At 34.4% G+C, this 16,751-nt stretch overlaps 1 protein-coding gene across 4 annotated transcripts in view; it reads right to left on the bottom strand.

Moving 5' to 3' along the window:
* Window positions 1–15,644, bottom strand: part of LOC123528714 (actin nucleation-promoting factor WASL-like) — a 31,169-nt gene extending 15,525 nt beyond the window's left edge. The window contains exons 1-5 of one of the 4 annotated variants that reach the window (XM_045308668.2): window positions 15,331–15,644; window positions 14,468–14,651; window positions 12,790–12,930; window positions 8,383–8,472; window positions 7,406–7,487 (exon numbers count right to left, since the gene is read on the bottom strand). In XM_045308668.2, the coding sequence (XP_045164603.2) occupies window positions 7,406–7,487; window positions 8,383–8,472; window positions 12,790–12,930; window positions 14,468–14,563 (409 nt within the window). In that variant the 5' untranslated portion in view covers window positions 14,564–14,651; window positions 15,331–15,644. Of the gene's footprint in view, window positions 1–7,405; window positions 7,488–8,382; window positions 8,473–12,789; window positions 12,931–14,467; window positions 14,652–14,770; window positions 14,801–15,330 lie in introns of those variants that run through there. The other 3 variants (XM_045308667.2, XM_045308665.2, XM_045308666.2) reach the window with 3 other exon arrangements.
* Between the last annotated feature and the right edge of the window lie 1,107 nt (window positions 15,645–16,751).

The following is a 16,751-nucleotide window of genomic DNA, read 5'->3' on the forward strand; positions in this document are numbered from 1 at the left end:
ATACAGTTATCCTCACTTTAATGTCATTTATAATTTGTCCTTGAATTCTCCACCATACTTTTCATAATTCTGTTTGCACGAGTTGCACGATCATGCTGTCATTCACGTAAAAAAATGGGGTCAAATAAGTTGTAAATGCAATATCATCTAAACGTAATTAATGGATTATGTAGTTCAAGATAAACTTTATCTCATAACGTAACGAACATGTATAATGTTGTAACAACAACTTTACTTACACTGATTTAAGTAGCAGTCGGTTTATAAGTGACTTTATTGATTCATTTTATGTTTTGTTATTGTTGTCAAAAAGTATAACGGAAGTGCCTCACAACTGAAGCGGAAACCAGTTTGATGCGCAAAGTAGTCCAATGTAAGTAATATTTTTTGACAAATGTCCACAGAAATTAATAATTTTCTAATATTAAAGACGAATATCTGAATAGGATTCATTATTTGATAAGAAATTATAATCATCGACATGTTTTTTTAAAAATCGTACACGTGCTGACACCTAAGTTGTCTCCCGTTGTTTATTAGAGTTACCTTTCGTCCGGCGCAGTAATACATTTGCAGTGAATCGCCGAGAAGTCGTGGGAAAATTAAAACCCATGTAAATAAACTAAAAATTAACCACCTTTTCAAGATGAATTTCAAGTGATCGCCATTATGCATTTAACCCGCCTGACCTGTGTAGCATCTTAGATATCTGTGCTAAGGTATTCTTTGTGTAGAATGTCATGTTATGCCCTTGCAATGCTAATCCCACTCTGATTTTTTTTGTTTACATTTTTATCAATGAGAAATATGGCGTCCATCCCGAGCTGTAATGACATGGCGTTAAATTTTTACATGTTTAAGCAAACCTGGTGTGTTAGAAAGAAAATCTCATCCCTTCAACATTATTTGGAACACTGTTATTGTAAAAAACCTGTTTTTTCCTTATACAAAAGCTTAATATTTTGTGTTGAATGTACTTTCACAAAGACCTCTGTTTTCCTATTACATTCATAGTACCACACCCTTACCCACAAAATACTGAATATTACAGGTGGCCATCAGTATTATATCAGTTTAGGAATATGTTTTTTATTTTCCCACCATCGATTTCTTGAATATGCACCCCTTCCGCATTTCTGTATGAACTGTGAATGTAGCAATATGCGTCCCCTTAAATCATTATTTGTAATTTGAAATATACTGATAAGGTGCAGTTTTTCTTCTAGTTTGTGTTGATGTAATTAGTTTTTGATGACATTTATTCTATTTCTTGCATTTGGTGAGAAAAGTTTTACATATTTGGGAAAATGTCATTGACCAATCAGATTGCAGCATTTTTGGTGCTTCTCTATAAATATGGGCTTATCAGTTATTTCTTGTCTCTTCTAGTTTACACTTTTGGATTAAACACTTCTCTTAGTTAGGAAATTATTTGAAATTTGGAGCCAATTTTAGGAACTTTGGACTTTATTTTTATTGGGGAATAATTTAGATATTTGGAGTTTAATTTATTTGCTTAAAGGTGCAAAATAAAGACAAATGAATAGACATAAATCTTAAAAAAAGACTACACATGTTGAAATATAGTACTAAACATTACGATAGCCGTGCAATATTCCCTTGAAATCAACACATGTACAGAGAAACAAATGATTGTTTCTGTATTTTCTTAGACTGACATGGGGGTCATTTTGTCCTACTTTCGTGTTTATCGCTTTTCCGTAATCGGTCGGAAATTCTTCGGGATCACGTGATTTTAAAATTGTTTCAAACGAATATCCATTTAAGACGCGCAACAAAATAACTGTATTTTCATGATGGTAATTATGCACGACTTGCACGCAAAATATGAGATCTACAAAATTTAAATTTAAAATTGACAGTGACATATATTAGGCCAAGACAATGTGTTTAATGTCTAAAATCTTATTAAATTAATGTAGCCATGTGTACATAAATAACTGTATTTAGGTAAATTTCGATCATACTTTGTTTCTGCTGTGTAAGATAGTTACTCATTTACCTTCTTAAAACTATACTGAAAAGAGATTAACTGAAAAAGTTTACAAACGAAGTTGTAAAAACACTTTTATTCGGGAAGGGCCTGAATTGTCCTTATGAAAACTTGTCGTATAGCTGTATATTACCTGTATTATAAGAATGATTTTCATGAAGTTTTTGTGAGTTACGTATAGGATAGACAACGAGTGCCGTTGTCTACGGGATATATACAACGAGCGAAGCGAGTTGTATATATCCCGTAGACAACGGCACGAGTTTTCTATCCGACTTAGACCACGTGACATAAAAACTGTAATTATTGAAAACTGCCCCCTCGCGTTCTATAGAAATTAGGATTAACGTGTTTTTATAAGAGTGATATCATCTTAGTACAGTTAGCGCTTATTTGTCAGTAGGGCATGTGAAAGAATGCAGGTCACGTTGTATAAATTCAGTTTTACTTAAATACCGGATTTACTAAAATTTGACGTTCATTAACACTTTGAGTCATTTGCAATCGCAAATGCTAAACAGTCAAATATTGATTTCTCAAAAATACTCAAAATTGAACTGCTGAACAATTAGTTTTTGTGAGGAGTTTGCATGTTGGTGAAACACGATGACAAATACGTTGATTCAAGAAGATAGCCAGGTTCAGAAACTGCAAAAAGGCTGACAGCAAATCGGAGGTAAACATGTTGGATAAAAGAATGTTTTTTTAAAGTAATCTGGTATTTTAAGTATGGACTGGTGCTTATTGATAATATACAGATATACATAATCACATACAAATTGTCGGATTCTATTAGAAATCACTTTTTAACAATCTGTATAAAGTGACAAAATAATTATGGTTATATTCATTTTTGTTCTTATAAAAACAGGAACCAGTGTCGATCTTTATTTATTTATTTTGTTTATCAGGATATTGTTAGTGCGTAGATGCTCGTAGGACTACGAACACTTTTAACTATATCGTGCCTTTCTTGTAAGAATGATGTAGTTGTTCTACTTTCTAACAGGGCCCAGTTGTTCGAACCTTTTACGGGCTGTTAGTTTAGTTTAGTTTATACTAATTTGTTTTAGCTCGATTGTGATGACAGCTGCAAGCTTATTGTAACCACTCTCGAGTCCGTTTCCTGGGAAAACCAGTATTGTGGTCATATAATGAGAAGTCATGGTCGTGACCCCAATGATGCTCGAACCCACGATCCTGCATTCAGCTATTAAACTAACCGCCTGTTAAATTTCTATTTAAGATTATTAGTCTTGGTGGGTGGGAAACACAAGTATAATGTTTTAATTTTACTGTAAAGATGATTTAGTGTTTGTTTATAATACTTACTTAATACATTTGTTTAAATTTCTAAGTTTTCTGAACTGTCGAAATATACTGATAAAGTTAATCGACCGTTAGCTCAATCGCCTGTTTCGAACAACTGGATCCAGTCGTTTGTAAATGTAAGGATCGAGCTGACTTATCTATTTTATAACAAGTGAACATTAAAAGTCACTATGTTGGAAACGTAGTGAATGTGTAAATTACGTATTTACCACATCGGTTCTACTCTAGAAATATGGAGTTTCTTGTGATTCAGTTTAATTTTTATTATATGTATAGTGAGTCCAGTCTTGTATTTCAGTCATGTGAACCCTTTTATTGATATCCAAAAACATGGGGTCATTTTACGATATCAATATTTAGACGTTGTCAACTGAATTTACCTTCAAGTCAATCTTATTTTTATCCCATTGATAACTGGTGGGAATATTGCAAGGTCATTTAACTCCGGCGTTAGCATGTATTGTTAGATGGTAAATTGACACGAAATTCACGCGTTTTTTGCCCAAGTTTCCCCCGATATATATACAACGCTACTGTTGTATATGAAATATAGACGGGTGCAAGTCTGCTTTACGATTGGCTATTTACGGATTATCGTGGTCTAAAAAATTGTTGAATTCCATGTGCTAAGTTTGTAAAAATCACGTTATCGTTTGGGCATATGATATATTTTGCATCTATTTATAAATTATAGCCTCGTTTCGGAGGGTTCTTCCGAAAAAGTCCCAATATGCTCGACGGGTTCGTAAGCAGTCGGAAAGCATACTTTCGGTTTGACATAGGCAACAGTTTTTGTTTACTTGTTAGTTATTCTTGAACATATTCATGACTATTTGGTCAGAACCGATGCAGTGGGCCATATTTTCAGTAAATAGGAAGTCTCAGCTACAAACTCTGGTTTTCATATAATACTCGTTCGGGTTTTAGTAATGGACCTTTAAGAAAATTACTGTATTTATTTGGAATACACGTAGTTGTGGAATTTTCTGATAATATTGACACATATCTTAATATTTTAACTGGTGTAATATATTAATTGTAGAAGTTTTATAGTTGACATAATTTATATCTTTGTAATTGTGAATGTGTGGATATGAGAGCTATAGGACTTTAGATTTAATAGATTTATAAAACTGGCCTTACTCTTGTGTTTTTATTTTATTTTCACAGTCATGTGTATTTTCTCCAATTTATAATCTAAGTGGTGTTATAATAATTAAACTTATTATTGCAGCACTTGGCATTATAACTCTGAAATAGCCCAGAAAGTGGCTTAATAAGGAATCTCGCTTTTCCTTAAATTAATTAAGCCAGTGGTGTCGGCCATCCTGAACATTTACCCCCAAAACTCGAGCTATAAGAACATTGCCAATAACCACAATTAGGGTCTTCGTTGAACATTTAACCCCGGGACTGGGGTTTACGACAATATTAATGCGCGTCAGTTTGATTTGTTTATTACATTTTCGGAGAAATTCTTTTCGTATTTTTCCTGTCTTTCGTTACATAACGATAATTTAGACATAGATAAATTATTTGATAGTGGGTATATAATAAAAAGGTTATCAACTTTGTATGTGAATATATGCACTCGTTCTTTCGCGGATAATATTGCCGCTGCAGAACTCGTACATATATCCACATACAAAGTTAATAACCTATAATTATTAGATTTGTATTGAGAAATATGCAAGAGTTCTGCAGCGGAAATATTGCGCGACTTTAGGAGCACAAAATTATTCAGCGAAAGAACAAGTGCATATTTCTTGAAGCAAATCTAATAACCTTTTTATTACATGCATAATCTACACGTATAAATATAATGTAAGTATTATGAATTTGTTCAATAGTCTGAATATGACTGACAATACTGAACTAAATAAAAAGATGCAACGACACACAGTAATTTACGTCACGCACCCGATACGAATTTCAGGCGTCAGTGTATGGAAAAATATTGACTTTTTCGGTACCATTGTAATTTAACGGGAAATGAAAAATGAGTATGTGATAAATATAAATATAATGCGAAAGTATGGCGGGCTGAATTCTGGATTTTGGGCACAATGTTACATATGATATGAAACAGGTATAGCCAATACAAATTTCCTCATCTGACCCTACATAAGAAAGTCAGTGACAATATGAAAACAACAGCGTCCGTACCGGGGTTCAAGCATTTAGAAAATACAAAGATGACCAAGTAAGGCATTATCGTTCCACTGTATGAATATGAAATGGTATACATATACAGTTTTAAATGAATGGATATAATGCCACACTTTAATATGTATTATTACACGACTCTTTTAAAGTTCCATACGGGTTTAAAATCTATGTTTACATAGAGATAAAGCAGCTCTCCAAATAGATGTTATGTATAGTTACATGATTAGAACAGTAATACTTTCAATATTGTACACGAACTGGATACGATCAGATCCATAGGTAATTAAAAAGAATGGATTCTATTAAACTTTCTACTATGTTAATCAATATTCAAATGTTTGATAAATATTTGGGAAAATACGAACAATAAGTAAGATTTAACAAGTAAAACTGCAGTAAGACGAACGTATCTGACATCTTCATCAATTAATAGAAACATCGGGAAAATACGTATCCAGTTTGCAGACAGCGAACGATAACGAAAACAATCTGCATGAATTTTATAAAGATTTTACATCAGTGTTACATATAATATCCATGATATCCTAAACACTTACTGTTCTGAAGCTTTTTCTTGCAAGAAAATCTCTAAGAAGTACGGGAGCTAGAAGTCCATTCTAGTATAAAATTAAGTTTTTTATAAAGTCTACGTCCGTATTTAAAACGGTAAATGATATAGCCAGATATGTGTAGAAATGTAAATTATTTGTTTGTTATTCCTACAGCTTTTTTCGCAGTTTATCTGCAACAGCAAACCATATTTTAGGCGTACAATTATGTTATGGAACCAATAAAAGTACGTACACTATGAGGATGCGTTTTCTGGATGTAATGCACATTAAGTGTCAATTTTTTGTAATTCATTTTCTCATATAGCTTGTTTGCAACATTTCTTGACTAAATCACAATTATTTTGTGTCATTTAATGTTAACATGTTATTATTTCCGATGGCATGTCCACGTGTTGTTTACAACACAACAACTTATGCATTCAATTACTTTTTCCCACGTTGCATAGCGCGTTGTTATTACTTGTATCATACACATCAATGTAATCTTCACACGGTGTACTTCAATTAGCAAACTTGGGATAAAGTAGGTAAATGCGTACCGACCTACTTTCACTTTCACTCATATCCGCCATTTTACGTTTCACTAAACTTTTGCTCTCGCTTTAAACTTTATCGAGCCAAAATACGCTTCTGATATAACACCTGTAAAATCTCGTAATAAAGGCTATTGTTGGTTTTTATTATTGTTGTTGTTGTTGTGTGTGTGTTTTTTTCTTTGTTTTTTTTTTTTTTTTTTTTTTTTTTTTGGGGGGGGGGGGGGGTTAATGGTAGTACCTTTCGAAAATCGTTTTAATTCAGAAACAGAAACAAACACAGTTCACATGTTTAAGACAAGATGTAAATCTATTATTTATTCTTCTCTTCGTGCCGTTTATGTGTCTACGTTAAAAAACAAATATTTACATTCGCCTTACTCTTTTCCATTGAAAATTATGACGTTCATTTCGTATGAACAGCAAAACGAAAGGCACGAAAGTTACTTCATCGCTGCTTAGTGATAACCGACGGCTGTTTTGACGACGTCGCAGTTGTTCCGTCTGGTGAACAGAATGACCGGGAAGCTGATTTTAATGTTAAATGCCACAAAATATGTGCAATTTATATTATTATTTTGTTTCAAAATGGAAAGGAAATATAATGTAAATATAAGAAATGGAACTATGTTTTTCGGTGTTCATGCAAAATGAACGACAGAGTAGGATCGGCAAATTAAACAGGATTCATGGATTTGCCGATCCTATTCTATCGTTCATTTCGCGAGAACACCGAAACAAATCATTTCATTTCTTAAAAAAAGTGACTGAAGTTCGTTACTTACCCTTAAATTTTGTCAAATTTTCTTGAATTTCCTTTTTGAATTGCTCGGCTTCATCTTTATCAAGAAAAAATACCTTTTTGTCCTAAAATATACAGAAAATCATATCATGTAAATAATTAAAACTTAAGAACTCAACGCTTTGTGAAAGTTATACTGTTTGTTTAGAAAGTATACAAGGAAAAGGCCTTTGGAATATACGAACAGATAAAATCAAATGATAGAAAATGTAGATGACTAAACGTGAAAAATGTCTAACCCTTCCGCTTTGGATAACACTCTATACCCAAAAATATTACTGTTTCATACACTTTTCCCTGAATGCAGTAACGGTGTCACGTTTTTTCTGAAATATTACTGATTTGTTTCAAATTAATGTCATTTTTGGATGGTTAGTGGGGTTATAACTATCTGACAGCATTCAATTTATTGGAAGCCATACCAAACCCTCAAGCGCATGGTTTCCTAATGAATAGAATGCAGTACAACTTACAGAAATAGTGGTGACTCATAGCTGTAAGCCTTCGTCAAATAGTAAGATGTTTTATTCCCTTTAGTAATATAATCAGTTGTATTTGAACTGTTTAGAGATTTCAAAACGTTTGAGAATTTAAGTGAATAAAAAATCACAAAGCGCCATTTATACTTTAACAGCATTCAATTTTCACAATATTGGAGAACATAACTCCGTAAAAAATGACCGACTATTCTGTTATGGCATGTGAAGCTTTGGAATATTCAATAATTTTATATTGTGTTTTATTGCATTCTTGAATGATATTATACATTTTTTCATTTGCATTCTATAAATATATATCATGTGTAAATAGTTATGTACTGATAAACAGTTAAAAATAATAATCTCAACAAGATGAAATGGACGGAGGAATGACACACATGGTGATTATTTTATAATTATCTGTTTCATAGGGCCTTAACATGATAGTAAAATAGGCAAGGCGTTGTTATTAGGTACATACACGAGCTGTCAGTGCAATGCAGCCATCACTTGTGGTAAATTCAAAGCCTTGAAATTTACGGATGTCATGTTCCCACATCATTGTTTTATCCTGAAATATATAGAGAATAAATATATCTTACATAAACGTTGGAATATTTCCAAATTTTTGGTTGAGGGGACAAACTGTCCAAATGTTTGGATTACCAAACAGAAAGTTTGTCGTCTTTGAATTCAGTTTACTTTCCACAGATTACATCTGTACCTTGAAAATCAGATTTAGGGCCAAAAACACAATCGCAGCAAGCGAAATCGTGCTATCTCCCAACCTTTCAAAATGATGTATTGCTTAAAAGGTCGCACTACTTCAAAACAATGTTACAACACAGTGACAAAAACCTTCATTCAAATTATAAACAATCAAAAGAAAGGCCGAAACGACTCAATATCGCTGCACGTTCTATGTACGTATGCATGCCTTAAAACCAGGAAAGAAACTCGCAGGTAGGCCTACATGAAAATTTTGGTTACAAACTAATCAATCGAGAATTTCATACTATGTCTGAAATAAATGACGTTCCACTATCCACAGATTATAGAGCAGTAAAGAATATCTTATGTAGAGATCACAAGATGGGATATGTTTGCCTAGAAGAATGAATAATGGAGATAAGTGGTTTGGTGTTCTTGTTTCTACATGCAGAAGTTCGAGTATCGTAAAAGGATTGAAACAGAAAGTGTTAGGTCAATGGACTGACAGGAACTTTCTGTTTTATCTTCACCCTTTCTGAATCGTTAGCAAAAATAACTTCGTTGAAGTAGTGTTTAGACCATGTCAGCTTAATCTGGGAAAAGTTGATTATTATTAAAGTATTATTCTGATATTGTGTTTCTTTATACATGTACTTTCATATGAACTTGGTCATTGTCAATAAATAAATGACTGAATAAAAAGAATAAGTTATCTTCAGAGGCACAGATTGCATCCCTAAAGTAAATCCATCCATTACATGTTGTCTACATAAAAGAATCGTTTTCCCTTTTTCGACGAATTAAAGGGTGTGATAGATCAGTGGACGGAGGTCAAACATGAAGTATTTTGTGCGATTACGAAACTTTATGTCCGAGAGGAGAATACGATGTCTGCTTTAGTCTGCTATGGTTATATTATAAACATGTGTTTAGACTGATATTAACCAATGCGTAGTTCTCGTGGCCTTCTACGCGGGCAAACAGGTGTTTGTAAATTCCTCCTGAAATGTCAAGGCTGTGATGCAGTGAATTACAATATACAGAAACAATCCTAAGCGATGCACTCACTTTTTGACCCAGATATTCAGCTTGACAGTCATAAACATGACATTGCGAGATCGATTAGCTTCTGGCATAGTGGACTCACATTCACAGGACATACAGAAACACCAAACAGTTTAGTTTAAACATATTTTTATTTCATTCAGTCAAGTACCATAGTTGCAATATACATTTGTTCAATATACATTTATGAAAACAAGAAAGTAAATGCTTATATTTATTCCTTTCCATAATGGAGTTGACCCAATTATCATTGCACTTATTCGACCGGAAAGTAAATGTAAATAAGTGGGAGTAGTTATTGTTGAAACTTTTGCAAAATTTTAGATCATTACGTTTACATTTTGCCGTAAAAGTTATGTAATCTAGTATATAGACTAAGAACTGAGGTGAATATGATATAAAAAAGGAAACAAATTGTAATTTGGTATGGGTCTGTCATGATGTCACGCAAGGGATAAAAGGAGTGCAGAATGTCACCAAAAATGTGTCAGATCTCTTAGTTGCCGCTATGTAGCTCTGGACACGTAGGAAGACTAGTTTGTTGTTTTCATATGAAAGATGCTCGTCTGCATGAAGAAGATTATTAAGTGTGATACCACATTGGAGATCAAGTAGGTACCGTTGAGGTACGAGTTGAAACCTCGGACACTGAAGGAGAAAATGAAGTGGGGATTCGACTGCACCACATTCGCAGAGAGATGATTCAACAATATTTCTACGGTGAAGCTCGAAATTAAGAGAACTGTATCCGAGTCGTAAGCGAGTATGCTGAATTACTTTCGTACCCCGACGTTAAAGAGTGGTTTGGAGCTATTCTTACAAATGGAAAGTTTGTTTTTAAATTCGGAAAGAGAGGAGGCGTTTTGGACATCTGGAGAAAGCGAGTTCCACTGACGGATTGTTGCGGACAAAAAAGAAAATTGCATAGGACTGGATGTTTGTATGGATCAAAGGTATGCTGTGAATAGAACGGAGATGGAAGGGTTGATTATTATGGCTAGGAGACAAACAGTCTGATTTAAGTAACGACAACCACGACACATGCTTTCACTGCGACAAGAAAATGCATGGTGGGTACGCCTCTTCTTGTATCTGTTATAACAATTTTCAGCGTATGACATATGTTCTGACACTGCAACAGTAATCATACATTGTATATAGACATTAGCCCAGAAAAACAACGGTGCTTTGAAGTATCGACGACTTTGAAGGGTGTTTCTCTTGTTGCTCTGTCTTCTGCAAAGGCATTGAGTATATACGTTTTTGGTTCTTAAGCTTTGCTTTTTATATATTTATACAGGAGCATTTTTGTGTTTTACATGACATGCCTTTTTGTTTCCATTACGTGTGTTAGAGATTCACCTGGCGGGGATTACTTTTATTTACACTGTCCTGTGTCTCTGGAACATGGTGGGGGTAAGAGTGAGGTTGGGTGCGCACCATAAACCGGTTTAAGCTCCCCACTGACCGTTCCAAGGCGGTGCCCCACTGTGTTCCTTTATTTGTTCGTTTTGTCCTCGTGGGTTTGCTTTGCATGCGAGTGCGTGTGTGTGTGTGTGTGTAGTGTGCACGTCTGCGTGCTGTGGGTTTCGTTTTGGGAAGGCTGCGTTTTTGGAATATGGCATTCCCTGTTTGATATTTTCTTTGTTGTTTTTTTTAAGGTGAACGTTCAACGCTTTCTGTTCAGTTACTACATCTAATGAACAATACAGCGGACAGATCATCACATTTATGATCTTCTATCAGACATGCGGCTAAAGATAAATTCAAGTTCTCAACCATTTATTAAGCTCGCTGTCAAATCCGACGAGTATACTACGAGACTGACGGTTTCAATTTTGCCAAACAAACCTCGGCTGCTACTTTCACTGTCATGGCCTACACAGGATGCTAAAGTTGTCTTGCTGTATCAATGTAATACAACGGCTTGGTACTATGAAGATGCTTACAAACAACAGCAAGAACACTAATATACTTGTCGCTACAGTTCTTCATATATCTGGACAAGGTAAATAAGGTCGATCAATTGAAAGTAGATAAATGGCTTACGTAATCTCTGGAGATCTTTCCATCAGTAGGGAGACATATATTTCCATTCGTATTATTGCCGAGAGTTTCCTTGCAGTCGGATAAATCAGATAAATGATAACTTACGACGCCTGCTGTTCTGTCTGATAACACTGTTGACGTTGAGACGTCAACGTCAAACTCAACTTCAGAACAAAGTAACATTCTCTGCACCGAAGGTCAATCGCGCAAAGCTTATCAGTTTCTACCTTACTTCATTTCCTCTCATGAACAGACTCAATCAAACCGAGTCTGCTATTATTCTTCTTGGTTGCATTCTTTGCTTCCAAAGGATCTTTTTACAGATTTTATTCTACATGTCATGTACATTCAACACGTGAGACCAGCAGATCTTACCTTTATTGAATGGTCCACCCATGAAGATGATGGTGGACTCGAAGACGGAACATTTTACCCACCAAACACCAGAACCTCTCCCAACAAGATCAAATAGGAGAACATGTTACATGGTACAATAAAATGGTTGTGTGAGGAAAATAGAAAAACATGCTGGACTGATTCTTGACCATCACACTAAACAGAGATGATCAGATATTGGGGCAGAAGGAACAATGAATGAGTTCCTAATCAGTTTGATAATTATTATAACCTGGTGTATACTAGTACAATAAGAGGTGGTCAAACAAAATATTGACAGCTAAACAACTTTGAAGATCTTGGTATGTATATTGTACTGTTCAATGGAAAATACATGTATTTCTTTGATATTTAGATCTTTTCTCAGTAATTTCTGGTCATAAAATAACAAGGTAATTAATTGACTGCAAACGGACAAAGCACGATCACAGTTTAATTCCTGTTTCGTTCTCATGTGACTTCAACATACATCTGGATTAAAGCTAGATGGTCGGTCAAATACATATTTCTTTCTATTTTAAAACATAGTTACTGGTATATACTTGTCTAGGGAAAAGAATTACGTATACACAGTAAGAGTAAATCACACACGGCAGCTATGATTTATTCGTAAAGAGAAAGATCATTCTGGAAGAAATACTAGTAATCATTAAAGCACTTTACAAACCTTTCTGTCATAGAACCGGATAAAGTAGGACCGCTTGACAAAATCTTTTACAAAGCAGACAACACCGGAATCTTGCTTTTCCCATGTCTTGGTTTTGTCTCCAACATCACAATAAAGCTCCGCTACAGTTGTAGCTAAAGTCTGCAAAAAAATATGAAAATGTGAAAATTTTATTATACATTCGTAATGATGGACACTGGTAACACTGTTAATTACGATGATAGAAGTGGTGGTAATAACGGTAGTAAAAAAGCTGAAGAAATATCGAGGACAACGTTGACGGTTATCAACATTCAGGCGGTAGTGGTTGTGGTAATTGTGATGATGATGATGATGATGATGACGATGGTGATGACGACGATGATGATAACATTAAGGATTATGTTGCTGATTATGATGATAATAATGATTGGTGCCAATAGTGGTAATGATAATAGTTACGAAGGACTTTTTTTCAAAAAATGTATGAGAATGTTAATGCATTAATTATTATTAATTAATTAATTGTATTAATGCTGGTTAAGAGAAAACTGAAGAAGGGGCCTGTGAGCTGATGGTGATGCTTCTCGTAGCAAGTGAAAAAGAAGAAAATGTTGATGACAATAAGGATGAATTTGGATGGTACATAAATGGGAAAGATGTTGATGATGGGGATTTAGATGTTAATTATGATGGTGATGATGTTGCTTAAAGATAATGCTGATGCGATAGTGATGGTACTGATGAAATAGAAGATAGGGTATAGCATAATAATTAGATAATTTTTAACTATAATTTTGAAGAGAACGAACGTTATAGTTATGGTAGTGAATTGCGAGAACAAAATGTTGATGATATTGACGACAATAATATTGTTGTTGACAATGATATGAACATGATGCGAGGAAGTAGGGGAAAGAGAATATACTGATAGTGATGTGCTTCACTAATGCCTGTTAATATTGAACTTTATTAGACAATTTACTACAAAAAGTATAAAAGATTGTTGAAAATGAGCATTTGGGCAGTCGTTGACGTTTCCATAATGGCCCAGTGTTCGTCATGCGCCATGACCGGAATGTACACCCGTTCTGACGTCAACGTCATGTAGCAATGTTCAATTATGACTGCTAAAAGGGTGCTAGATTGTTTTCAGATCGATTCTTAAATATTCATGACATTGTAAATGAAGGACAATACTAATGATACATTCAAGATTGTGGACAATATGAAAAATGAAAATACCAAGATAAAGAGTATCCAGCCAGAAAGGCACACCTATATTTGCAAAATGTACATTGGGCTTAAGCCCTCGGAAAACTATGGTACCAGGTGCGCCATTATAGAAATAATGTACAACCAAGATGTTTATTGACCTATAACTCAGATGCATTATACAAAGTATATAGACAGGCTACCTCAGCATGAAATATTACACATTTTTGAAAACAAAAACAGATACGACATGCAGTAACGTTTCGAGTTATTGGGGACTTCTACTTTCACTTTCATTATAACTTTCTATTTGATGAACAGGGTATTTGGAAATATGTTTTAACCTAATGGCAGAAAACACATATAGGACTAAATATAAAATATAATCTTCTAACTACATTAGAAATAAATTTAAGAATAAAGTGTTAGTAAATGTACGTAAAAAATGAGCATAAATAGGTTCCCAAAACAAGGTTAAACTTACACGACACTTATATCCGAGAGCGTGAAAGATGGTCTCGTTTTCCTCGTCCGTTAAAAGCCTTGACTTGACGTTTACAATTACAGGTCGTGCTGTCATTTCCTGCCTTGAAAACGTTCCTTCTGTCTTATGAAAAATTGTATCAAATGTTTATCATATTAATATCCGCTCCTTTTCACCTTGTGTCCTGTATGAATAAATTCAAAATTATATACCAACAACACAACACAACATATATAGGCCTACTAGTAAAAAATGTACTTCAATATAAATACAGGATTGAATTAAGGTTAAAAATCGACAAACCGTAAATAAAGCTGATGTTAAATATAGAACTTTATTTAATGTATATAGCTGCCACGTGATCATGATGAAATAGAAAGTCAAAACGAGACTAATAGCATTACCAATAATTGTTATGTTTGGGAGTTCTTTAGTTTCGGTCAGCGATTTTAAGCTCGTCCCGTACAATAGTATACATCGGCAGTTGAGGTTAATAAAGTGTTAGTTTAATTTTCAACATACATATTTTATGTTTACATATAGATCTATGCTTGATGTGATAAAACAATGATTCTGATGGAAATATGTTTGAGTTGTTTCTTTTCTCTGTTCATTCAAGCATTCTTATTTTCTTACCAATCAACAAAGTTTATTAACCACAACAGCGATAACAAACCGAGGGAAACTGAATCTGCTTCCTGGTTATGAACATAATCAATGCATGATGCTGAAATTCATATGATAAAATACATTCACCTTATCATGATTAACCACGTAATTCGCAAAATAAAAAGTACGTCTTATCATATTATATACTGGTATTAGTTATTTTGAAGACAAATAACAAAAAAAGTTATAAATACCTTTTCTCTTGTGGGTCGTTGAACATATGTTACCAAGGGAAATCATTACAGCAGAAATGTCGATATTATGGCAAACTATTTTCCGTCGCTTTAGCCGTGAATAAACAGAATATTTACTTTTTCCGTACTTTCTCTTTCGCTCAAGGAAACCCAAGAAACGTGATGTACAGTCATAGTTTATTTAAGAAATAATGAGTATCAAAATTAGGTTTATCGTTTGGAGTTCTTATGCGTATGAATATATCACGAAGGCTCGAAGCCTGAGTGATATATATCAGAAAATTAGGTTTATCGTAGAGTAACCCAAGTTTGGAGTTCTTATTTGTATGAATATATCACGATGTCAAAGTGATATATTTCTGCTTATAAGAACGACAAACGAGGGTTATTCTTCGACAAACCTTATTTAGATATTTATTATTTCAATTCTAACACGACTTACTTCGAATAACGTAAGACGAAAATCAAAGTATATTTTCATCAAACGTAATTTACAACACCGTGCTATGCCGCAGCATTAGCAAAAACACGGTGCATGCGCGGCATAGTTCAAGGTCGGTTTATTGCAGAAGTGTTAGAATTCTACGCATACGAACGACAAACGAGAGTATTATACAATAAACCTTATTAAGATACGTATAATTTCTATTCTAACACGGCTTACTTCAAATAACGTTAGACGAGAATCAGAGAAGTATTTTCATCAAACGCAAATTACAACTGCGTGCTACGCTGCAGCATTTGGCTACCACGTAAGGGGTGGCGACGATAGCAAAAACACGGAGCGGGCGCAACATAGTTCAAGGTCGTTTTTGTTGTTTTTTTTGCAAAATAACCCGAGATAAATTTTGTTCTACAAGTATGTAGGTTATTAGCTGGTCGTGTTAGAATTTAGAGTAAGTTATTTTATTATTATTGGATGGAATTTAATAGAACAAAGGTGAGGGTAATCTTCTTAAAAAGATAAACACTTTGCACTGCAACATATGTATAGCAGTGACATAGGAGTGAATTCAAAGTTGGGTGGCCAATAGGGACGGGAGAGGGGCGGCCAGCTAAACCTACCAAGATTTTCACTGAAATGTTTCGTACGACAAAAACAACGACAAAAAAAGCGTTCTTCTCCGTTAGTGACAATATTGTATCAAATCAGATTCATATCAGTACATTTAAATGCTCTCCCAAATTGTCTTTTTTTCCTTTATCTACTGTTTTCCCTGAGAATGTTTGTGTGTGTGTGTGTGTTGGGGGGGAGGGGGAGAGAGAGAGAGAGCATGCCATATGCTGGCCCCGACTCTCAAAATTGGAGAGACAGCCCCACCCCCCACCCCACCCCACCACCACCAAGCCGCCAAGCTCCTACGCCATTCTTTCGATACAAAAACCAGAGAACGAGTCAAAGGAAGAAAACGAGAAGAAAC

This window comes from Mercenaria mercenaria, chromosome 13, assembly GCF_021730395.1.
Source record: "Mercenaria mercenaria strain notata chromosome 13, MADL_Memer_1, whole genome shotgun sequence".
In the NCBI taxonomy this organism is placed as follows: Eukaryota; Metazoa; Mollusca; class Bivalvia; order Venerida; family Veneridae; genus Mercenaria; species Mercenaria mercenaria.